General features: G+C 43.4%; 1 protein-coding gene across 1 annotated transcript in view; it reads right to left on the bottom strand.

Moving 5' to 3' along the window:
* Positions 1-4,232: 4,232 nt before the first annotated feature.
* LOC130389138 (microtubule-associated protein 1A-like) overlaps positions 4,233-24,433 on the bottom strand; it is a 36,412-nt gene continuing 16,211 nt past the window's right edge. Inside the window, 16 exon segments of the mRNA XM_056598809.1 lie at positions 4,233-4,306; positions 4,309-4,384; positions 5,875-6,107; positions 6,277-6,807; positions 6,810-6,873; positions 6,876-7,119; positions 7,121-7,761; positions 9,951-10,558; positions 11,219-11,446; positions 12,103-12,339; positions 12,810-13,475; positions 14,784-15,171; positions 15,174-15,695; positions 15,767-17,854; positions 18,753-18,890; positions 19,138-19,220. Of these exon segments, the coding sequence (XP_056454784.1) occupies positions 4,233-4,306; positions 4,309-4,384; positions 5,875-6,107; positions 6,277-6,807; positions 6,810-6,873; positions 6,876-7,119; positions 7,121-7,761; positions 9,951-10,558; positions 11,219-11,446; positions 12,103-12,339; positions 12,810-13,475; positions 14,784-15,171; positions 15,174-15,695; positions 15,767-17,701 (6,447 nt within the window). The 5' untranslated portion in view covers positions 17,702-17,854; positions 18,753-18,890; positions 19,138-19,220.

Here is a 24,433-nt window from a genome sequence, read left to right as displayed (position 1 = left end):
AATGGAAGAATGTGTTCGAATTGTAATGTAAATTATGACCTTCGACCTTGACTCTGTGGAGCAGTGGAAGACCTGGGTTCAATCGAGTCAGGTGAGGGCAGTCTCCATGGAAACCTCGTTGGCAGACAGATAATAGTTACTAGTAAAGTGTTGAAAGAGACAAAAACAAACAACAAGTTTGGATTTCAATCTACTTTAATTGATTAATTCACCAGCTGGTTCCCTTTTACAATGACTCAGCAGTAATTCTAGTTTTACAATTGAGATAAAGAGAGAAAGAGAGACAGAGATACAGAATATTACAATGTCCAAAATGAGAAACTAACAGAATTACAAGTAGTACAGCGTCCTCTAAACATTTTCATAGGTTAAACCATAAAAGCACAGCCCAGATTATATTCGGCAATTTCAATGCCAGTTAAGACAATAAGCTTTTTTTTCTTCCAATATACCTCTTTAAAATATCTTGAAATAGATATTTAAATCAAATTATCACATTCAGGCATATAACTAAATATTTCACATGCAGAAAGGTTAGATGGACGAATGACACTGTTGTGGTCTATTGGTTTCCTTATTTACTGTCGGCGTGATCATGGATTTGAATGTCATGTTGTTTGAGTCAGCGGTATGTGTCGATATCTGTTGTCAGAGCTCTGCAGTGTTGAGCATATTTAAAATCAGCTAAAATGACAAGAAGGATAACATCTTTCAGGGATTTTTGTAAGATGTACTATTGAATCTGTTTTAGTCTGCATGTGTTTCAAGTCATATTCAGGAAAAGGAAAATGTTACAGATGCAGTTAGTACTCTTGTCACTGTGACAATATTGTTCATTGCGGAATCACACTTGATTTCTGAAATAGCAAAAAAAAAACTATTTTGGGAGGTAGGGTTACAACTGAAACCACCATCACTTAACAGATGTCCCGTGTTGATGTTCCAGTCAGAACCCCGACACAACACTTCAGCCCAGCCTCCTCTCTCTGTAACATCCTATTTTGGGAAAAGGTTAAAGATTGGGATCCTTGTTCATTGCTTGATCCAGCAATATTCCGATCCTACATTCAGAAAAATAGCCTTTTTGTTTATATATTATTATTTCACAGCTAGATAGCAATGCCCTAGGAGTCACAGGTTCCTAAGACCAACGATTTGGATTCCGCCAACATAAAACCTCTTTCAAGACTTATTCAACCATCTTAAAAAAATGAAAGAATCATTCAAAACAATCATTTAACAAATCCTCTTTTTTTCTCCCTGTACTTATACACATACAGCATTGAAAAACTTGTTCACTTCATACTTGGCCACACCTTAGTCTCTCTTGGGCATAATGGAAATATCTCTGTCTGAACCGCCACATATAGCATACATAAAGGCTTATTTCAGTGTGTTGACAGGGAAAGCGTGAATAAAGTGCAAAATCTTTACTAAAAGTCTTAAAGACTTGTTGATATGTTGGCTCATCTATGTAGTACACTTGCACAGTGGGCCAAGCAGGGTAACACGCCTTCCAGTAAGTTGTTGGGGAAAAGGGAAGCTGGTTTATTTGAAGTAGTCCTCAGTTAATTGATCCTAAGCCTTATTAATGAGGCATGCAATGTTTTAACGATAATAAACAGCAATCACGTGAGCTTACGAGGAGTTTTTTCTTTTCAGGACCTTTGGGGTGACAATATTTTATTTCAGTCAGTTCACCCCAGACTGGCCCATAGCTAGCCTCAACTCTGCCTCTCAGAAACAATTGCTATGTAAACAGAAAGTTGAGTTTAACCTCAAAGAGCCAACTCTGAGAAGAATGTTTTGTCTATGTAATTTTAGAGTCATTAAATGTCAATGATCCGACTACAAATCATTTGACAGTATAAGCTTAGAGAGTTAAACTACGTCTTGTTTACGATCACAATACAATAAGAACAGAACACAAACCCTTTTGAAGACATAGAATGTCGTTATAGGCTTGTAAAAAAAAAAAAAAGCAGCTCTCTTTAGTATGTATTTGTATAACTATTGTTAATACCTTCCATAACTCTGTTCTGTATGACTGTGATCACATTCATGGTCATCCATGATCATATCAATGATAACTGTTAATTTAAAGTTAAACAAATCCTTCATTTTTCTTGTAACTCTAAGTTGGAGGCAATTGTGGAGATCATTATTTATATCAAATATTGCGTTATGCCACATATCTTCCAACTTTTGTATTTATAATGATAATAACACATAACGGGGCTTATCCTATGACACCAACACATCCAACATCACAACAGCTTCCCCCCCAAAAAAGTGCATTCTTGCTTGGTGCAAATCCTTGCTTCTTAACATTCATATACGTTCATTTCTGTTCCTGTGGATAACTTTGAATATAATCTTTGACAAATGCGTCCATTCTTCTCTCCTGTTACTGATACAGATCTGCATCAGAAATGTAAATAATAAAAAATCGTTGTCTTGTGATCACAACGTGTTGGGGTGGGAAATGTTGCAGAGTGTGAATATGTGAACTGGTTGGTCCTCAAAGTCTTCCTACGTGACTCATTTGAGTGGGTTTACCCTGCGTTCGATCCCTGGTTCAGGTTTGGCTGACGTGCAGCCTGTAAAATAGCCCAGCCTCCTACCACCACTTGAAAGGCACATATGAGCCTCCTCCTTCCACATCATCTCATACATATGAATGGAAGCAACCAATAAATACAAACCCATCGCATAATATCCACCCCCCGGGATTGACATGATACGGTCCAAGGTCACTCGCTTTCATCACTCGGTGATATTTAAGACAGGCGCTATATTAAGTCGTTGAGACAGGAAAGTTGTGTATCATCGCTTTAAATGTTCACGGTCTAAAATGCACGACAGAACAAACGATCCCTTCAAGATCATTATTTACCATTACAACATGTAAATTGTTTAACATCTGTAATGTTAGAATGGACTGTGTGTGTGTTTGTATAAATGTATATATATATATTCATATATATGTACATATTTATATATATATATATACATACACACGCAGTACATTCATAAAACAAAGACCTTGACAATGACTTAAGCTATTCAAAGAAAGGAACCATCAAAGCCAGCAGTTATATAAGTATACAATCCCATTAGCTCGTCACAAACAGCCTTTTCTTTTTTCATGGGATATAGCCAGAACAGGGCTGTGACCTATCTGTTGCACTGCAGTGTTCCCCAAGGCAGGCCCTATAATGACGACATGTCAACCAGATGCAACTCCTGAACTAAATTCGGAAAGAGTCCGAGCTAGGTTTCAAGCATCATGCACCAGCTAAGCAGTAAACGCCGCGAGGAAATACTTTAGAATGGTATTTCTTGAGAAGCGCTAACACCAGGCACTTCTACAGTTGCCCAACAAAAGACAGTATATTTATATTTTTTGTATATAAGTAACATTACCGTTTGTTGTCTATGGATTTATCCAGACGATAACGTGAAGCACTGTAGACTAGCAGTTGCTTGCACATCAAGGTAAGATATTATCTTACGGAAAATTATGCTATGACTTTGGAACAACATAAAAATAATACAATATCAAACACCATACACAAACCTATTAATCAAGTTGCTGATTGTGAAATTTTAGATTCTGATCGATATCTGAATGATTTTGGTGATTTGAATGACTGCGGAAGTTTTCCACCAACTAGAGTTAATTAGCAGTGGTTTAACTAACAGCGGTTTTGGCACTTGTTTCGTCAAATAGATTTGTGTATTTCATGTACACAAGTACATTAACTAAAAATTATTGTCTTTCTACAATTCTACAAGTTATATATAGAACTAGTAGAGTATGACAATAAAGTGATTTGGGGGAAAAACTGAAGATGAATCTAGTCTCCATAGTGGCTTAAGCCCATGAGTTAATTCAGATAGAAACAAACCAACAAGCAAATCACAAATAAACAACATTATTTTTAGAACACCAGAGATGGTCAAATCCATTTAATCTTAGCTAATGCAAATGAGTTGAATAGTACTGCAGCTAATGCAGTAGCGGCTGCTTTCATAACGGGGAGATGAGGCGGACCGTCAAGGAGCAGAGAGTGCTCCCGCCTCTCCACCCAGCCTGTGACAGAGAACCGGCAAGGGAGGAGGAGAGGAGGAGGGGGTGGGGGGAGGCTGAGAATGGGAGAGGGGGAAGTGGGGGGGGGAGGATGAGAGCTCATCCCCCCCCTCCAGAGCTCAGCTCTGGAGGAGGAGGTTCAGAACTCGATCTTGCAGGCGGGGAAGGACTCGTCCTGCATGACCACGGTGCTGCTGGAGGCCAGCACCATGAGAGCTCCTGCTGCTTCTCGTGGGTCTGCTGGTACCACTCCCGGGTCACCTCCGTGTCATGGGTGGGGATCAGAGTCACCTGGTGGGGAGAGAGAGGGATAGAGAGAGAGAGAGAGAGAGAGAGAGAGAGAGAGAGAGAGAGAGAGAGAGAGAGAGAGAGAGAGAGAGAGAGAGAGAGAGAGAGAGAGAGAGAGAGAGAGAGAGAGAGAGAGGGAGAGGGAGTGAGGGTGAGGGTGAGGGAGAGAGAGAGTATCAAATTAAAGATGCTGTAGATTTATGAATGTTAGTGTAATTTGTTAGAAACACCGCAGCCATCCATCTGCTATTAGTGAGTAAAATGCTCTGGGAGAGTATCTGCTCTGGTTGCCTGGGTGCTTGCCTCTGAATGAGACCATTTCAATATTAGACGCTCCCGGCTCATTCCTGCTCTCTTGACCTCTGAATCTCTTCCCTGATTGATTTTCGGTGAATCATCCTTCCCTCTTTATCACATTCACGCACACAACTTGACCATAGCTCATGTGCATTAGAGCAGCACCTCATGATGGCAAAAACAGGGAGGGAGGGTCTTTCTGGGACGTTATAATTCATGGTCAAAGTCAAATGATGCCCCGAAGCAAAAGCCCCGTAGCTTTACATGACACACCGTTTGGATACACATGATCTGTGTACTCTATAGACTAATGCAGACATCAACATCTTTCAATATTCTATCAATCACAATTACACTTGAGAAGTGGTCAGGGACTCTACGCCTCATGGGGACATAGAGGCTACCCCCCTTAATAAGTGATTACATTATTGGGTCATACACCCAAAGAATAACGTGACAGTATAAATTTGAATAAATGTTAAGCCACTCGCAGGTCTGTGTCAGAAGGCAGCAGGAACTGGAAACTTGTCATACACATAATGTCTGTGTGTGTGTGTGGTGTGTGTGTGTGTGTGTGTGTGTGTGTGTGTGTGTGTGGTGTGTGTGTGTGTGTGTGTGTGTGTGTGGTGTGTGTGTGTGTGGTGTGTGTGTGTGTGTGTGTGCGTGTGTGTCTGTGTCTGTGTGTTAGCCAATGCAGATAATATTAATCTAGATAATGCCATATATCCGGATTGCAGTCCAAAACCAATCTTATTCAACCATTGCAGCTAAATGTTAGCAAGCCCCATCAGCTGTGGGTGTGCTGTCTTAACCACAACCCACTACTCCTCTGACCGAGCCATGATCGCTCACTAGGAAAGCTTAACTGAACTGACTGGAGTGGATGGATATATGGGGGGAGCAGCCCGTAAAGCATAACGTCCATTTACTGTAAAATAAAAGGATATATTTACACCACTTTAGCATATCCAGGATCTGGATGCATAAACAAAACATTAATCGGGGGAAATACATTGAAACAGTAGTCATTTCATCAGTCACACATAAACCACGCAGTTGATTATTAAACACTAAAACAATTAGGAATGCACTTTTCACTAGCTCCACTTTGCTCCATAGCAGAAGACCATTCATTTTGGGCAGTGGGAATATACATTATATCATGATTGCTTCAAGAGCATTTGTTAAAGAGCTACCTGTAGGTTGGAGCCCCAGTGGGACTTGCCCTCCAGCAGGGCATCCAGAACCCCACGGCTGGGCTCTGCACTGCCCGGGTCATTGCCGCTAACCACATAGTAAGACGCCCGGACCCTCTTGAAGAACTCCTGGTCCACGTTCTTGGCACTGCAGTGGTTGGGCACGTAGGCCAAGTCCACATAGATGGGTGGCCCAGAGGGTACTGCTGCACCTGCCTTTGGGGTGGTGTTCCCTGAAGCAGAATCCAAAGAACATTGAGAACATCACTGGGAAAATGATTCCACCTGAAAACCCTGAGTGAAAATTCCAGATTTCCGATAACATCCCCTGGACTATTTTTAGCTAACCAACCCAAGCTGTATTATGACAGTAATTATGTGACAAAGAAAACATTAACAGACCTGGACTGCTTTTCACACCATTGACCAAGAGCTTTCCAGGGTTGTTTATATCCGTGCGAGACCCTTGAGTTTCGGACATCTTGAGCAGCCGAGAGCCTCTCTCGGTGTCCCTCCTCCTTAAAGAGGTGGAGCGCGATGAGCTGCCCTCCTTGGTGCTCTGCTTCACCGGGGTAGTGGATCTCTTCCTTCCCTCCCCCTTCCGAGCAGGAGAGGCTGACTTGGGTTTGCTCTTCCTGAGGACCTTGGTCGTCTTGTGCTCTTTCTTGAGGGGTTTCTCCGTGCTGATGTGATCCTTGAGAAGGGCCTCAGGGTCCACCATGCAGACATCTGGACGTGGAGGGTCCGGGGAGGGGTCCTTCATGGGTGCAGGAAGAGGGTCCTGTGTCTTCTGGGCCGACCGAGGGGAAGGGGGTTGATGGCCCGCTCCAGCTCCGGAGGTGGACGTTTTGTCCACGGGTAGATGTTCTGCGTCCTCGTCCGAGTCCAAGTTCCCCTCTGCCGTGATGGACGGGCACTCCTCTGTCTCCGGGGAACGTCTGAGTCGGACTGAGAGGGCAGTGATTCGCTCGCGCTGGTCGGAGGCGTTCCCCGGCTAGCGTTGCGGCCAACCCAGACGACATGGTGCCTGGCAACGGGTGTGTCCCCAGTCCAGTTTCTCCACTGGGAGTCTGAGCGTGGTGGCGCCTCTGCTTGTGAGATCGCCTTTTTAGAGAGTGCTGCTCGCGATCGTCTTCATCCCCCTCTTGGGAACAATCGCTTTTTTTGTCCTCCTCAGTTTCGTCACTGGACAGCTGGTGGAGGTTGGGGTTGATGAACGAGGGAGAGAGCTCCCCCTTTCGGGGCGTACTCACACGAGGAGGATCCGGGAGGAGAGAAGGAGGACGATGGTGCTCCCGCAAACAGGTCAGAGGGGCGGTCAGATTGACTGCCCACAGCGCCAGATGTCTCTATTTGTTGTGCAACCTTAGTGGAAGATGAAGAGGAGCTGTGTAGAGTGGACATCCACTCCATTGGCTCCAGTGTCTCTTCGTCGTCGTCCCCATAACCTGGAGGGGCGGTTGGGAAGCTTTCGGGCTTCTGCAGCATCTCCCAGTCAGATAAGCTACTTTTTCTCCTAAGGGCTAGCTTCTCAAGTGGCATGGCTAACGTGGTAACCTCCGGATCTTCTTTCCGGCAACTTTCTGCTTTGGAGTCAGCAGTATCTTTACTGTCCTCTACTTTGCTACCTTCACTTGTTTGGCCATCTAATACATGTTCACATTGCTTCTGATCAATTTCGGTGTTTTCTTTGACTTCATCTTTCTCTGGGGCCCCCTGTAAGAGTTTAATCTGTCCAATGCCGGACCCTCTTGAACCTGAGCCTTCTTGAGGCTCTGCGATGGGGGTCTGGGGTTGTAGTCCCTCATTTGTTTTGGTCAGGTCCTGTGTGTCACATGGACTTTTGATGTCTCCATAATATGGTTCATTGGGGCTTACAGTGGTTGTCTGTTCAGTGGTTAACATAGTCACATCAGTTCGGGGAACTACACTAGTAGCAGAGGTTACAGTGACTGTCTTTGTCTCTGTAGTAATTCCTTCTATTGCATATGATTCAGTGAGAGAAGACGGTGAATCTTGCCCAGTTACTGTCCTTTTTAGACATTCAATAGGACAGGGTTGAGCTACAGTTTCCATTTCAAATGCATGGGATTCCATTTTTGCGGATGGACCTAGGCACAATGTGTCCGGAGATTCAGCCCTTTGTATCAGGGAAACATCAACAAGGGCTCCTGATATAGATAGATCCCCCGGTGGTTTGTCTGGTTGAGTACTTTGTAGAGGTGGCACAGATGCTATGATTTTTGGTTCTAAGGCATCAGTGCTCCCTTTGCTGACTGATTGTGTCTCATTGGAAGCAGTCAACCCCTCTGGAACACTGGATGCAGTTGTAGGAGACTTCTGAACCACTTCCATGTACCCATCTCTATGGGCTTCACCAGAAGGCATCTCCTCCTTAATTAAAGTAGCACCAGACTCTTCAGGACCAGAACTTGTCATTGACTTATCTAATGTAATCTCCTCACCGAGGATTCGACTAGAAGAAACAGAAGCGGCGGCTGTTGAAGAGTAACTATGTGATGTAGAGGAGAATGTAGAAGAGGAGTAAGTTATAGTTGTAAAAGTGCTTGCGGATGAGGCAGATTCCCTGTGTGTCTCTGTTCTGTCTGCATTGTCATCTGAACTCGGTGACAGCTTTTGGACTTCATCTCCCTGGTTTTCCTCACTTGAATGCAATACGAGGGACTCTGAGGGCTTCCTAGCTTCTTCTCTGTCCTTCACTTCAACTTGATGATCTTTACTGTAGGAATGATCAGATGGTTTGCACTGGCCAAGAACAGCATAGCTTTCTTGAAGAACAGGGGAGGCACTAACTGTTGAAGTTGGTGACGACCCTTTACTGTCTGTTAGAACAGTGCTGGTTGTCAAACCACTTCCAGACATTGGCTCACTGGGTTCTTCTTTCGTGAGGAAGCATACTTCTGGTAATTGAGATTCCTTGGCCGATTTTGACTCAAGCACTTGAGAGGCAAGAGTATCCTCAGCTGTACTCACTTGTTTGAAAGAGACAGGCTGAGGATCACTCTGAAAGTCTGTATCTTCTTTGTTCTGACTTGCAAGCTCTGTAGCAGTAGATTCCGCTGTAGTTTTGAGTGTACTTAGTGATAAAGGAGTTACTTTGTCTTTATCGTCTTTCATGGTTTCAGAAAGCTTTAAGATGGTGGGGTCATGAGTTGCTGTCTGGAGTTCTGGTGTGGGTGTCTCTATTTTCATATCTTCCTTCTTTGTCTCAGTAGGTTTGGAAGTAGCTGTGGTTATATATGGTTCATTTTTTAAAGACATCGAAGATAATTCCGAAATTGGAGCTAAGCATTCATTGGTGTCAACAACTCTGGAAGTAGAAGCATCCTCAGTTGCATTACTGCTGACCGTTTCCCCAGCTGAAGGGATACGTTGAGTCTGCATTACTCCAGTTGAGTCTTCTTTCTGTGTGTCAGCATCATCAGAAGCGAGCCTGCAAATTTCTTTCTCGATTTCTCTTTAGCCCCTTTCTCGATATCTGCATCACTGGCAACCTCTCCATCTTCTTCTTCCTCCCCTTCGTCCTCCTCATCGTCCTCCTCATCATCATCAAAATCTTCTCCTTCCACGAGCAACCTCTTGTCTATGCCACTATCAAACCTTTCTTTCCTCTCTGAAAAGTCCTGCATGCCAGAAGTGCCAACTTGACCCCGGTCAGATGTGAGGACATTGTCATCTATTTCAGGGCCCATGAAAGAGGCACCAGGAGCAACACTTGAAAAGCTTGCAGTGTCCTCTGTCTCACCCGGTGATATTCGCTGAGGTAAAATGTCTTTCTCTGCTGGAGAGTATCGGCCTGAAGGAGATCCTTCTTCTTCAGTATCAGATGATTTATTTTTCTCTTTCGATGACTCTGCAGTTGCATCTTCCCTCCCTTTTTCTGTTGTTTCCTTCTCAGTGAATTTTTCCAAAGGCAAGGTGGCTGTTGGTACTTGGTGACCAGGGCTGGATTGGCCCCATAAGGATGAGGATGTTTCTTCTCTGAGTGATTGCTCTGCTAAACTGACAGAAACACTGTCCCTTTCCCTCTCTCCAACGGAACTTGTTTGGGAGACTGAAGCAGGGATTTCCTCGCCCCCTTCCTTCTCTTTCTCAGATTTCTCCGGTTTGTCCTCTTTGAGGTTAAAGGCACAGGTGCGATACTCGGCAGCCTGGGCCATTTTGTTGTCCTGAATATCTGTTGGCGAGAAGCTCCTCTCAACAAAAGGTGTGGCTGGTCTTTCTTCTCTTTCACTCTCTTCTTCTTGGCCCTTTTCTCTGTCTTCATAGATTGGAGAGGCACTCTGACTGTGGTGGCTACTTCTTTCGCTCTCCGTAAGGGACACTGGGCTGTAGTCAACCCTACTGAAAGACAGCGGTTCGTCTTTGCATTGGTCATCAAGAAGGGACACGGTTCTACTGCACTCTGCCTCGCTGGCTCTCCTGTTGTCATCAATGCCAAAGTCAGAGGGTGGAGCAAAAATTGGGGAAACATCACCTTCTCTCCTGGAATCCTGGTCTCTGAGGACAGGCTTTTCATATGGATCATACTTAGAGACACTGAACTCTTGCTTTTCCACTGGTTGGCTCTCGCTTACTCCTTCGGTCCCTAGGTTTATTTTATCAATGCTCTCAGCTCCGACCGCACCTGCCTGTTCAAGGACATCTGTCACACTCTCAGAATCTTTATCCAACACAAAATAAGAACAAGGTTGCGGTAATCCGGGAGATGCAACCTCTCGCTCTCCTTCCATTTCCCTCTCTGCCTCCTTTACTGGTTTTTCGTGCTCGTTTGAAAAGTCGTCTTTTGGCTTTTTGTCAGGAATCTGATCACAAGCTTGGTTCTCAGTTTGGGGATGCTTATCCTTATTGACTTTGCTTTCAGTGGTAATAAGTGCTAAGTTCTTGGGTTGGCTGTCAGTGCTTGATAATGCTGATGGAATGGGCCTGCTTTCTGTCGATTGGGAGTCTGTTATTGGTATATTTAGAGCTAGGGACAGAACAATCCCCTTCTTGTCTTGAAATTACCACGCTTGAGGGGGTTCCTCTTCTGATGTAACCACACTTGCTTGCATGGTAAGTGGTGCAGGGCTAACTTCAGTCTCCATATCTTTATTTGGTTCTGGTGCATATTTTAGCTCTTTCCCAAACTCTTTGATGTCTTCATCAACAGAGGGTTCCTGCATTGTCAGTGTAGGTATAGTCACTGCAGTCTTTAAAGGTATGGTGTCGTGCGTTTTCTCACTTGCCACTTTCTGTGATGTTTCAAATGAGAGCGGTTCAGCAGAGATGTCATGCTCAGATTGTTTTTGCTCTACTGACAAAGGTCTAGAACCTGCCCCACCCATGCAAATTACTTCTTCCTCTTCATCCTCTCTGTCTTCATCAGAAGACTGGACCACGAATGCAGGCTTGGATAGTATCCCTGGTTGATCAGGTGCTGTACATTTAATGGTCTTGTCCTTCTCTTGTACCTCTTCTTTCTCCCACTTTTCCTCTTTGGTGCAGTCAACTTCATGTGGGTCATACTTTTCTATGTCCACCGCAGCCTCAGAGGCGATGTTATCTTTTCCTTGGCAAACAGATGTTTCTCCTTCATATGTTAGGATCCTCTTTCGTAACTCTGCTACCTTCTGCTTCATATGTGTATTCCTTTTCATGCTCTTTCTCCATTTTTTGTTCTTTAGTCAGCTCAGCCACATGAGTATCGTCTTTTTCTTTTCCCTTCTGTTCATCCTCAGTGGTGATATCCTTTGCTCTTATCTTGCAAAGCCTCTTCTTTGTGGCTCCTGTGGGCTGCAGCATGAGTTTCATATACCTCTCTCTTCTGACCCTGAGTTAATGCAGAAGCTGTATCTTCAAATGTTTCCTCTGACTTTGTTGGAGTGGAGGCTAGAGAATCAGTCTTTAGAGGTCTTTCCTCCTTAGCTACCTTTTCTTCAGAGACACAGGAATCCTTTTTCGCATCAGATTGGGGTGCAGCGTCTTTTAGCTCAGTTTGTGAAATATCAGAGGGAGAATGCATCTCTAGGCCTGCCTCTCCTCCTGAATGTGACTCTTTACCGTCGTCTGTGGAATCAGATGTCTGCTTTACTAGAATTTTATCGGTCACAATAGTAGCTTTGGCAAATTTCTCTCTCTTGTCCCTCATCCTTTTGTATATGTTTTTCTTCTACTTCTTCGATAATAGCTTTAACATTTTCGGTGGTGAACTAGAAGAAATGTCACTTGTTTTTAACTCTGCTGTGCTCTCCTCTTCGTCCTCTTTTTCTTTGAGCTCTATGGCTTCCTGTTGTGTTGCTACGGCCTCCTGCATTATGGGTTTGATATCAGAACTATCTACTTTATTTATGTTTAATTCTTCATCCTTAACAGACAGAGCTTCTTTTCCCTTGTCTTTGTCCTCTATGAGCAGTTTCACATCTGTTTTCTCTTTATCTGGACTGGCATCTTTCATCCTCTTTGCTGAGTATGATATGAGAGAAAACATCTTTACTTTCCTTCTCCTTGATGGAGGATACTGTTGAAATGTCTGGTGAAATGTCTTTTCCTTCTTCCTTTATTGGTTTAACTGTGGACGTTTCCCCACTAGTCATTGATGACTCCTTTTCTTCTTCTACAGTTGAAGCAACACACATGGCTTCTGTCTTAGTTTCTTTCTCACTCTCTGGCTGAATAGTGTGCTCTGTATCTGAAGTACTGCCTTGCACGTTTTCATTGGATGGTGTTGTAGCATTAAAATCCTCTGTATTTGCTTCATCCATCTCCTGTTAAATAAGGATGTTTAACAGTAGTGGTAGGATCAGTAATGCTCTCATCTCTAAATTCCTGTTTGGAATCCATGGTAGGTGATTTGAAGCCACAAGTTGTATCCACATTCAGATTGAAACTCTCTACCATCTCTGGAGGTTTGACTGGAGCACTATCCGTTTTACTATTCTCTTGATCTTTGTCCTCTTGTGTAGATGGTTTAATAAGAATATCATCATCCATGACCAGTTTTTGTTCGACTATGGCTGGTTCAGCAGCACAGCTATCACTCTTGCTGAAAGCCTGCCCATCCTTTTCTGTAGAAATAATTGTAGAAGTATCAATACTGTGGTCCTTTTCTTCTGTGACCAATTTAACAGTAGAAGACTTATCTTTACTGTTTTCCTCAATGATGACTGATTTAGAGGAAAGGCTTTCCTCTTTGGCTGCAACTAAAGGGTCGGGTATGAGTGTAGGTTTGATGGTAGAAGTATCATCTTCATCCTTTTCCTGGTCCTTCTTATCGTCAGTTGTTAGTTTGACATCAGAGGCCTCATCCTTATTTTCCTTTCTTTCCTCTGTTATGTTTGTTTTGTTGGATGTTTCATCCTCCTTGGAAAGGGGAACCTCTGTGGAAAGGGGAACATCCAATGTATCACCTAATTTCATCGCTTTGTCTTCCTCCTGGTTGTCAAATGTTTCTGCATCCTTTTCCATCTGCTTTCCCTCCATATTGTTTATCGGTTTAATATCAGGCGTGTCAGTGATGGCTGCCTCCTTTTTCTTCTCCTCTATGACTGGTACAGCAGCAGGTTTAAAGTCTGTTTCTTTCTCCTTGAGCTCCTCTTGAACTGGTTTAAGATGAGATGTTTGGTCTTTTTCCATCCAATTTTTATCTTCGATGGGTTGAACATTTGAATTAGCATCCCTATCTGCTTCTTTTTTGTCCTCTCTCTCTTCGATGTGTTGAATATCAGACACATTGTCTTCTTTTGTATCTCTCTCCTGTACCTCATCTTTGAGACATGTCGTCTCAGCAGTAGGCTCCTTTTCAATCCCAGCCTTTTTAATATCAATCCCAGTTTTAATGGGTTCAACATCCAAACAATCATCCTGTTCCTTTTGTGCTTCTTTGGCAAGCCCAATGACTTCTAAATCTTTTTCTTTCCTCTCATCTTTAATCGGTTTGATCTCAAAACTCTCTTTGGGTATGTTATGTGTCAGTTTTTTGTCATCCTCAATTTCCTCCACATTGCATGTTTTATGATCGGCTATCTTTTTATCTTGTTCTTCATGAATGACCTTTACGACAGATTGAGCATCCTCTTCACCATGATGCTTATCATCAGCAACTGGAGGTTGACCTGGAACAGCCACTATAGGTCCAATGTGGTGAGGTTCTCTTTCCGTTTCAATCTCACTTTGTGTGGGCAGTTGTTCACTCAGAAGGACTTCAGTGGTAGAATCCTTTACTAACAGGGTGGCATCAGCTTTCTCTGTTATTGCTGCAGCAGTAGGATGCATTTTCTCTTCAAGCTTGTCTTTTCCTTTTGACAATTGGGAAATTGTTTTCTCTGGCTCTGCAACCTCTTTGGAGACCTCAAATGATTTATCTAGCGTTGGTGACAACTCTTCTGACTTTTTTGGACCTACTTGTTCTATTTCTACCGTGTGTGTCTTTACTTCTATGTCTGTATCATCTTTCTTTGCAGCACGGTCCTCACCCTTGACGACAACATCAGGAATATGTTCTTGTGTTTGCGACTCTTGCTCAGGGAAGGATCTGACTGGTGAGTGGCGTAGTGGAGAATGAGCTGGACTTTGGGGGCCAGAGTGTGGTGGTGAAGCCATCTTCACAGTGCTGTCGTCTGGACTAAAGCAGCGCTCCTCACTCTCTGAAGTTATAGAACCTGATCCAAATGGCCTTGTGGGCACAACAGAGGAAACTTCCTTGGCAGCAATTGAATGCACGCATTCCTCTTCTACTGGTGGGTGCACAGGTTTGCTATCAACCGGTTTTGAACTTAAATCACGGGTGGGTTCAATGCGCGTTTCTTTGTCCTTCAATAGTTGTGGCGGGCATAGCTCTCTTGAAGTTTTTCAAGTGACATGTCAATGTTGGGAGTCTGGTCTTTCCTCCTCCTCCTCTTCTTCCTCACTATGAGCTTCAGTAACTTCAGCATCTGTGCTTACTCCAGAGAAACCACGGTTTGCGTCGTCAGATGGAGACTTGGAGCACTTGTCATCCTCCAAAGAGGATATTGGTGACACAGTCCCAGCGGAGTATGGGACGTCCCTGGTTCCCTGGTTTGCCTCAGTCGGTTTTGGAAGGGAAACACTTTTCACAGTATCCATTTCTAAAGAGCTTTTACATATTTCTTCAATTTGTGGTGCTACGGCCGGCGCCAGGTCTTCGGCAATAGAGGTTGGCAGTGAGGATATTTTGTCATACTCTGTAATGGAGGTCGCAGAGGACACATGCTCTTCTTCTGCCAATGGAGCAGCAATGATGTTGGTATACGCAGACACCTGCTCCTGTATACCAGGCAAAAACCTTTATCTGACACGGCAGCAGCTTGTATCTCTTTCATTCCATGAATATTTACAAAGGAGCCAGTCTGGTCTGGAACAGAGATGTCATAGGTACCAACATCATACTGAAGGTGTGGTATTCTGTCCTCTGCCTCCTCATGAATCTCCTCATCAGAGATGGTCTGCTCTGTCTCAGAGTACCCAGGAATAGTCTCATCTTGAATGTAGGAAATAGGTTCTGCAGCAGGAATATTATCATCTTGAATGTAGGCAGCAGCGACACCAGCCTCTTGAGCCACTGAGGTTATCGGAGCTGTGGCTCCATCAACATGTGACAGGTATCCTTCCTCATCGTCATCCTCTTTGGCTGAAGCTCCAAACTCGGTTGCCTTGTGTTGTTCAACCACCTGGCTGATGTGGTCCAATTCCGTATCTTCAGGTTTGTCCTTGATCTCCTCGTCTGCTATTACATCCAAGTCTTCTACCTCCTCTAACTCTGCCTTTTCAATAGCTTCATCTTCTGCCTCCTCTTCCTCCTCCTTGGAATGAGCCAGTTTGAAGTCTTTTTTTCCAACATAGTAGAAAGCTTTGCTTTCTCCATTTCTTCTACTTCGTGCTTCCTATCAAGGCTATCATCTTCTTCTTCTCCTATGCCCATGTCTTCCTCTTCCTCTGCTGCTTCCCTTTGAGCAGTTGGGGAATCTCCCTCTTCCTCCTCCTCATCCTCCACCTCATCATCAATGGCTGCTCCTTCATCCTCAAACTTTTCAGCCTCTAATTCTTCCTCTCTCACTTGGTTTGATTGTTTATCTTCAACTCCAGCATCAGCCTCTGCCTTTACTTCTGAGGCCAATACCTTTTCAGAAGACAAGGTGCTAGGTAGAATTTCCGATTTGGTTTCTTGTGCTGTTGGCTCCTCTGCAACTTCAGCAATTTCAAGTTGTTCTGAGGATACAGTTCCTGTTTGCTTTAGATCTTCAAAAGCCTTGGTAAGATCTTCTGGGCTGGATGAGGCAGACAGGCCTTCAGTAGTTCCATTCTGTATTGTCGTAGGCTGTTCAGTTTCTGCGACTGGTTTCTCCACTGGTTTAGGTTCAGCAGGCTGTGCCTTGGTTGCTTTGACTTTGCCAGTCTTGGCTTTACTTGAAACTTTAGCTTTGTGCAAGGTCTTCCTTACTTCTGGTGTCAGAGGTTTCAGGTCAGGCTTTGTAATCTTTCTCAGCTCGGGCTTAGATGCGTCTTTCTTCTTAGCATCTTTAATCTTTCCATCCTTCTTTTCATCTTTTTTCAGGGGGTCATCCTTTTTTACTTTCTTGATCTCTTTCTTTTCCTTGTCCTTTTTTTCATCCATTTTCAATGTCCTTTCCTTTGAGTGCCTCTTTAAGGATTTCTCCTTTAACAGCTTCTTCTTCTCTGGTACCTCAGACTTTGATTTCAAAGTTTTGGGCTTTTTCTCCTCTTTTTTCTCTTCCTTATTGTCCTTTACAGAATCAGTCTTCACCTCTGCGGCAGCTGGAACTTCATCTTCTCCATCAGTTTCTTTCTTGGAGGGTTTTGCAGTGGTTTTGGGAGAGGCTTTGAGACTCTCTTTGCTGTCTGTTTGCTTCAGCTTGCTCTGTTTTATGACAGGTGGTGGAGTTCCTGAAGCGATGTCCTTCTGTGTCGCTACTGGATAACGCAGGAAATCAAGGTGCTTTAATTTATCTAGGCCTTCCAGAATCTTGTTTTGGGGTGCATTTCCAGGAAAGAGCACCCTAACAATCTTTTCAGATGGGTTGGCAGGGAGCCAAACAACTAAGGCTGTGACTGATGTCAGATAGGGCACAGATATTTCCCCCTCTTTGCCATTAGAGAGCAAGATACCAGTCTTTGCCTTACTGTTACCAGCCCATTTCTGCATTAGAAACTGCATCTCTTTACTATCTTTTACAGGGTTCAGAACATACATGTCTAACTTGCCCACTCCCATTTTGTGGAACAAGGTGATGGGTTCAATGGTGTTGCTGACCACTCTGCAAAGAGGTTCTGGCTTCACTCCCAGTTTATTCAGATATTGTAATGTAAGTGAGGCTTCTTCGATGCTGCGCTTGACCTTGAGATTTGATTCAGCCATGCGTAGCTTCTCTGGTACATTGAAGAACACAACGCCAAGTTCTGGCGAGATCAGGTTCTTCATCCACTCACTGTAATTGGTGGAACCTTGGGACTGCTCCTCTTCCATCTCTGCTACTTTGCGCTGAAGGAGCCCATTGATGCCTGGTAGATTGTCAGCTCCAATGTGTGTGAGTAGTATCGAGTCAATGCGGTCCAAGTGACGGACGAGCTTCCAGAAGCATGATCTGCGATCCGAGCCTCCGTCCACCAATATGTTGAATCCATTCACAGCAAAGAGGGCGGAATCTCCCCTCCCTCCGGGAAAAGATGTAACAACATGGCTTGAAAGTTTCAGGAACCCTCCAGAGGTGGGTGGCTCCAAGAGGTCAAACGGTGAGGGGACGTCCACAGTCTCAGAGATGTACTCTGCGAACTCGGACACGCCCTCCATTTTGGGCAGCACAGGCTCAGGGTTCACTCTGTATTCTAGAAAGTCCTGGAGATGTTTCTGTTGTCCCAAGGAGCTCCAGCCCACCTCCCCACGGCTGGACACAGTTAGTGTAGCCGGCTGCTTGGGTGCTACTCTGCCCAGTAAATCACTGACCTGCAGGAGGGAGATATTTCAATGTGTGCTGGTTAGCTATGGTATGAGATGAAAGGAAATATAAATGGAAAAGAGAATACATTATGGTCTATTTTTTGCATGCAAAAGGTAAACATTTGTCTTTGCTTGCAGGTGCTAAAAACTGCCACCAAAAAAGGGCACATTAAAACCCAAGGCATCGCATCCAGACAGGACTCATTAAAACCTATTACTAGGTACTCAATGTTGATTCAGGGTTAAATTAGTAGGCATAAAATACTGTGTCCTGGTTTTCAGGCCACCTTCAAAAAGTATTTGACCTTACTGAATAAGATATTTAATGGTAGAAGGGACAACAGCACAGGTACAAGGGTTTTTAGAATAGGTGATACTTTACCTTTGCCCTTAGGGCAGTAGCTGAAAGCGGTGGTTAAAGGGCTGCATCTAGGTTTTGTCACTTAGTGTGGCAAGTTTGTATACTGCCCATGTGTGTACTATTTCTATCTACTATTTTGTGGCGAATCTAATAGAATATAGAAAGTTTTGCTAAATACATAAGGAAAAATGGAAAATATAGGTCATAGTCAAAGTTGCGTTTAGTTTGTACATAGCCTTCCCCACCTAACTCCCACCTTATTCTTCATGTTTAACCTCTGTTTTTCTTTATTCCTAGTCTGTCTTACATAGTTTTGATAGGCCAATATGTAAAGCGTCTTAGAGTACCATATTAAGCGCTATATAAATTTCATTTATTATTATTATTATTATGGCATCAAAATGCTCTTTGCCAAAAAAAAAAAAAATCCCACTGTAGTAACAGACATTTCTAACATTTGATAATGGCATGTGCTCTTATTAAATCCCCTATTATTACAATGACATTTTCCACTAGTACATAGAGGTGATACATGTATCATACCCGAGGGTCAGTAAGGAGTTGTGAAAAGGTCTGGTAGGTGAAGAGCCCGGTTTGAAGGAGAAGGTCACCGTGATCTGAGCTCTGGCCGCTCAGGACCAGGAGCTTATGTCCTGCTGAGTCTGTGACCAGAGACTGGATCTGGGATGACAGGCAGAGGAAAGAGAAATAAGAGAAAGCAAGGAAATTAAAGTGCTAAAACAAATTGCAGGTACCTTGCTATATACAAATGGAATTTCAGGTGTTAAACATGATATTAGTTACACAATGTGTGTTCAAATTGAATGCAATGAAATCCAAAACGAAATATGTCGCAATAGATTTCGCCTGAGACAGAATGAGGGCGTTCTAAAATAAACATCCATTTGGAGAAGACGACAGCCCTTACCTCTGATGTAACCGTCTCTTCTGACGGGTTGACCAGTATAACCGTCTCTAGGACATCACTTCTGTGGTATAGGGTCCTCTGCCCTGTGGACAATATTTAACAGAACACAATGCTATGGCAGAGACAACTGTATGCAGACAACTTTATACAGATATTGAATTAATTTGTCACTTTTCACTTTCTGTTTACCATTCTAAATGAATGTATTATTACTATTTCAATTTAGGTGAATCATTAAAGAGGCAGTGAACCAAAACAGTTTTGTTTTTTGGTTTTTGGTAATTTATCTTATACGATCGTCACATAGTTATCTATGCAATTTTTTACTGTTACTGGAATAAGTGACTGCTGCATCCGAGAGAAAGCCTTTCAGACACTTTACAGTATAATGCCATGGTGTGTGTGGATGGTGAAGCTCTGTCCGAGCCGCGGTTTATTTAATACACCGTCCAGGTGAGGGTTTGGACTATAGGTATCCGGGAAGCCTAACTTTCTCACGTACAGAACACCACCTGCATTCGCACAAACGTTCACATAGTGTTTTGGGGAGAATGGCAAAGCATAGGATTTTACCCCTTACCCCTTTATCTAAATTGGGGACTTATTTCAGTCACAATGATAAAATAAAACGAATGACCACGTTTAAAACAAAAATAAGTGCTCTTGAGTCATATGCCACCTGAAGTATAACATTTCCGGTGGCAACTATGGTGGTGGCCTATTTGTCTACAGACTTATACGTATTTATTAGGTCATATGGGCTCAACTTCTTATTATTCTAATTATTATTAATTACTTGTAAGAATGGGAACTGAGCTGCAAGAGCCGATTGTAGTAAGATTCCCTTGCATCCCCGGCAAATTAGGTCAGCCAAGGTTTTCCCTTGTACACAATTGCATGTTGTATTTGCAACGTGAATCCTAAAAAGTATAATAAATTAAGAATATTTATACAGCTTGAGGCTGAGCAGGTTTCCTTCAACTATACGGCAAAAACAACAACAAATAGCCCTTTCAAAACACATGAATTCTGTTTGCTGAACAACATGAGTTGATGTATGACATCAAGAGAGCATGCACACAGCAAAGGAGGGAGGAGGGGCGTATCCCACTGAGACTCTCCCCCCTCCCCCCCCCATCTGCTTTATCAGGTGAAAGAGAGAGAGAGGCACTGCATTAGAATCTGTCTCCCTGTGGGGGCCTGTGGGGGCCTGTGGGGAAGGGAGTGGGGGGCGCTAGCTGACACTGGTACAATGTGATACTATGACAACAAAGCCCCTTCTTCAGTCATTCTGAAGCTGCTGTTCTCCCAAACAGCCCAACACACACACATCCCAATGAGATGGCTGTTTAGGCTGATGCCCTGTACTGCAGACACCATAGTTGTGTGCTGCTGTGAGTGTACAGTTGATGGAATAGGAATTCAGGTGGGAGACAATGACACCAGGATAGCGTCCAGTGCTCAGCATCATCACTGCATCCATTCAACGCAAGGTCAATGACTTTGTGTTGCGTTCAAAGGGAAGGACAGAGTTACAAACAAGCATGCACGCATTGAGGACTATACTTAAAGTACTTCCACATTGTATAACTTTCCACAACATATAATCGATTTGTAGTAGGCTTTTAGCAGGAATTCCCCTCTGTTGATGTCATGCCATGCTGTTTGCAATGAACCAGTCATAGGATCAACAACTCTACATCACACAGAGTGAGTGAAATAGCACAAGAACAAACAGCTCTTCTTGAACAACGGCAGAGTGATTACTGTAAGGCGCTGCTGGGAAGACACATGGCTGATCCGCACCCCCTGGTACAAGTGCTGCTGTGTGTATTATAAAGAACAAAAGCACAAATAAAGAGAATCTTATTGAAAGGTACAAACTACGACAGTAGCACGACGACACCACACACCATCTGCTGGGAGATGAACTCATCAGGCAGGCTAAAATAGTGTTTCCCATCTCCACAATATAACTTATATTTTTTAGCTTGGCAACCATTCAGCATTATTATATTTCTTCTCTCTTTTCCAGACGCCATCATCCACGTCACAGTGCCATCCCCACTGAATGCCCTGAGAATCCAGGATTTACGTACAGCATAATGAGACACCAGTGTAACTTGGAGTCTCATTAGGGCTTAGATTTTGCTTTTTTCTCTGATAAAATACTTCCCATATCTGTGGACAGTTGAGATATCTGACAAGTAAAACATATTAAAGAGAACTTAAGCTGCTTAGCACATCAGTTCTACCACGTCACCTAAGGCTGTGCTTCTGATCCTCATGTTCTACAGATCCCAGTGCTGCACTTGCATTATTAGTTCACTGCTGACAGATTCTGGTGGTGGATGCAAAGCCTTCAGCTCAGAAAGACAGCTCTAGTATTAACTGAGGTTGTAGGGTCATTGTTTGAAAACTTGAACTACCTCTGAACTTCCATCACAAACACCTCAGTCCCTTTCAACCCACGGACATCGCTGTCTCATGTTTGATTCGTGGCTCCAGAGAAACTTTCACACAAAACACACCCGACGCACTTTGCTTCAGCCTTTTTCACTGACCCGCTTGATATAAATATCTGTGTCTGAACTCCCAAAAGCGGAACACTTGTTAAAAGAGACAGCTTAATGGTGTGCCCATCCACCCAGGCACAGCCACTGCACTGCTCCAGATACTGCTCCACATTTAGCACACCTTGGGGAGAGGGAGGAAAGTTCAAGGAACTCAAAGACAACAGGTCCAAAAAAGACCTGACATGTCGTTGCTATTCTTTATTCAAGAAATATAAAGATAATGTACACAGTTCTTGAAATCTACGACAATGTTTGGCCTTAGGCACTGCTTGGGGTCGATTCCCCTTAATCCCCTTAAAATGTTACTTTGACATCATAACTGTATAATTATATGATATGGGATGATAATATAGTGCATAAAACTGAAATGGATGTCAGGACCCCGGAATGCAACTCATGACTTTAGGTCCAAAAGATTTGGGAATTGATGATTCTGAATATAAGATGCCTGCATGAAGTAATATCTATGAAGACAAGCCAAATGTAGGAGGCCTAAACAACCAATTATATTTCCACTTCATTAAAACATCAAACAGTGTCTCCATGGTTGCAACAGAGCAATTATTAGGCAATTCACTTCAAATGTGCTAAACTGACGAATGAATCCCAGAATCTCCTTATCGGTTAATAAATTAGATCTGAATTAAATGAAGAGAAAAAGCTGAACTAAATAACTCAAGCACCATCCAATTAAACATCAACATGAATTTGAATATGTAGACTAATAAATTGGAGCAGACAGCAGACACTGATCGTAATCTAATGTGAATAATGTGATTTGACTGTCTTGGCTTAGTAATGAAGTGGTGGATAGTAGACTGGAGATAGTGGAGAGACAATGCAAAAATTCCAGTACCGATTTGAAGGTCCCATCTTCACTATATATCATCAAAGTGATGCATCACACCAGGGAATCTGTTCCTCTGATGAAGAGACTGGAGGCCCCGTATCACTGCTGAGTCACTGCTGCTGCATTGAAGTCTGCAATGGCACGCAGATGAGACTAAAACCTACTAGTCAAAAATCTATAAGGGTAATGTATCAATCAATTGTACATTGTCCAAAGGCAGAAAGCATGTGCTAGCTTATGCATCCTTCTTGTGTCCCCTGTGGCTTTCAATGCAGGATTCTACAGATGAACTATATATCTCTCCACTAGGCGCTCATTGTTGTTAGGGGTCACTCAAGCTCCTGCTCCTAATCCTTTTCCTGTGATTTGGCAGTGATGAATCATTCTGCTAGCTGATCCAGTTAAAGCGCCTATGCTAATTACTGCTGCTGCAGGCGAGGTCGAGGAGCTAATGCTAGGAACAGGGCTTGGATTTGAAACAATCACACTATTTATCAGCCTTTTATTCCATACATAATATGAACCTATCAGAAGAGGTCAAGGTGTATTGTATTTGGGATGTTGGATTATCAAATTATTATAGAGGAAAACCTTTAATTTATGAACAGAAACAATGGTTAGGTGTTTTGGGCTGCTTAGTTTAATTTCGGCCAGCAAAAAAAGGAAAGACCCAAGGCTATACTCTAACCTGTGGTTTCATTCATGAAACTAAAACCAAAAATACGTGTTATAATATACATACAAATAAACATAATCATTTAACTAAAATGACACATGCTTAGTAAAAGTACTGGGATGAAATGGAACATCAATCCATTGGATCCATGTTAGTTATAATACATCTCTATTTCTGGTTGCTGCAGTTTAATTTCCCACACAATGGACATATTTTGAAAAACTCCTTTGCAAAGATTTTGTTTACTTCCTTGATTGGTGCATGGGTGTGTGCAGACAGAAATAAACACACAATGCACGTCAATAAAGCTTGGTCTTCTTTTCTGACGCTTTTCACAAAGTAAACACATGCCTTATATTTAACTTACTCTACACTTAAATCTACAATTGAACAGTTGTAGATAGACAGATCGAGATAACTTGGAATTATCTGATCGAAAGCTTTCGTGTGTGTGTGTAGGTGTGTATTTTAAAGTGAGAGGGAGAGAGAGAGCAAGAGAGAGAGATGGAGAGGGGGAAAGAGGTAGGGCAGGGACAGTGAACGTGAGAGAGGTAGGGAGCGAGAGGAAGAGAAAGAGAGAGAGCTAAGAAGGGACAGCTTAAGCCACTACCATTAAAGGCTAGTCTTGGCAGAGTCTTGCCGTCTCTTAGAAAGCCGATCAAACCATGTGCCAACAATGACATCATCCCTGGCACCCCACTTCCCACCACCCTCGTACCCCTCGGACCCTCTCCAAGGCTTTGAAAGGTCGGGGGACCGGGGGGGCAGTCAACTAGGCACACAAAACACACTTCGGTCCAGCGCCCGACTCCCTGCACCTTCACACAGTCCAATACCCATAGCTGTGGTCCTCTTGCCTTCACACTGCTGATTTTTCCACGTTTTAGAGAATGAAGAAAAGGGAAAACCTGTGGGTGTGGGTGTATGTGTGTGTGGGGGGCGTGTGTGTGTGTGTGTGTCTGTGTGTGCGTGTGTTATATTCCCTCTCTCCTATGCATAATGTTTAAATCAGAACATCGCAAATACCATATAATATCATACAATATCAGTCAGACCACCAGGGGTAGAGTGTCTTGGTCTAGTGTGTGTATTTGTAGGTATTTAAGACCCGAACACGTCCTCGGGTGACGCAGGGTCGTGAGTGGGGCAGGGATTTGCTGCCGTCTGCCATTGCACAGGTTGGTAGCTAGGAAG

The sequence above is a fragment of the Gadus chalcogrammus genome, chromosome 9, assembly GCF_026213295.1.
Source record: "Gadus chalcogrammus isolate NIFS_2021 chromosome 9, NIFS_Gcha_1.0, whole genome shotgun sequence".
NCBI classification, from domain to species: domain Eukaryota; kingdom Metazoa; phylum Chordata; class Actinopteri; order Gadiformes; family Gadidae; genus Gadus; species Gadus chalcogrammus.
This window is presented reverse-complemented; position numbering and strand designations above follow the sequence as displayed.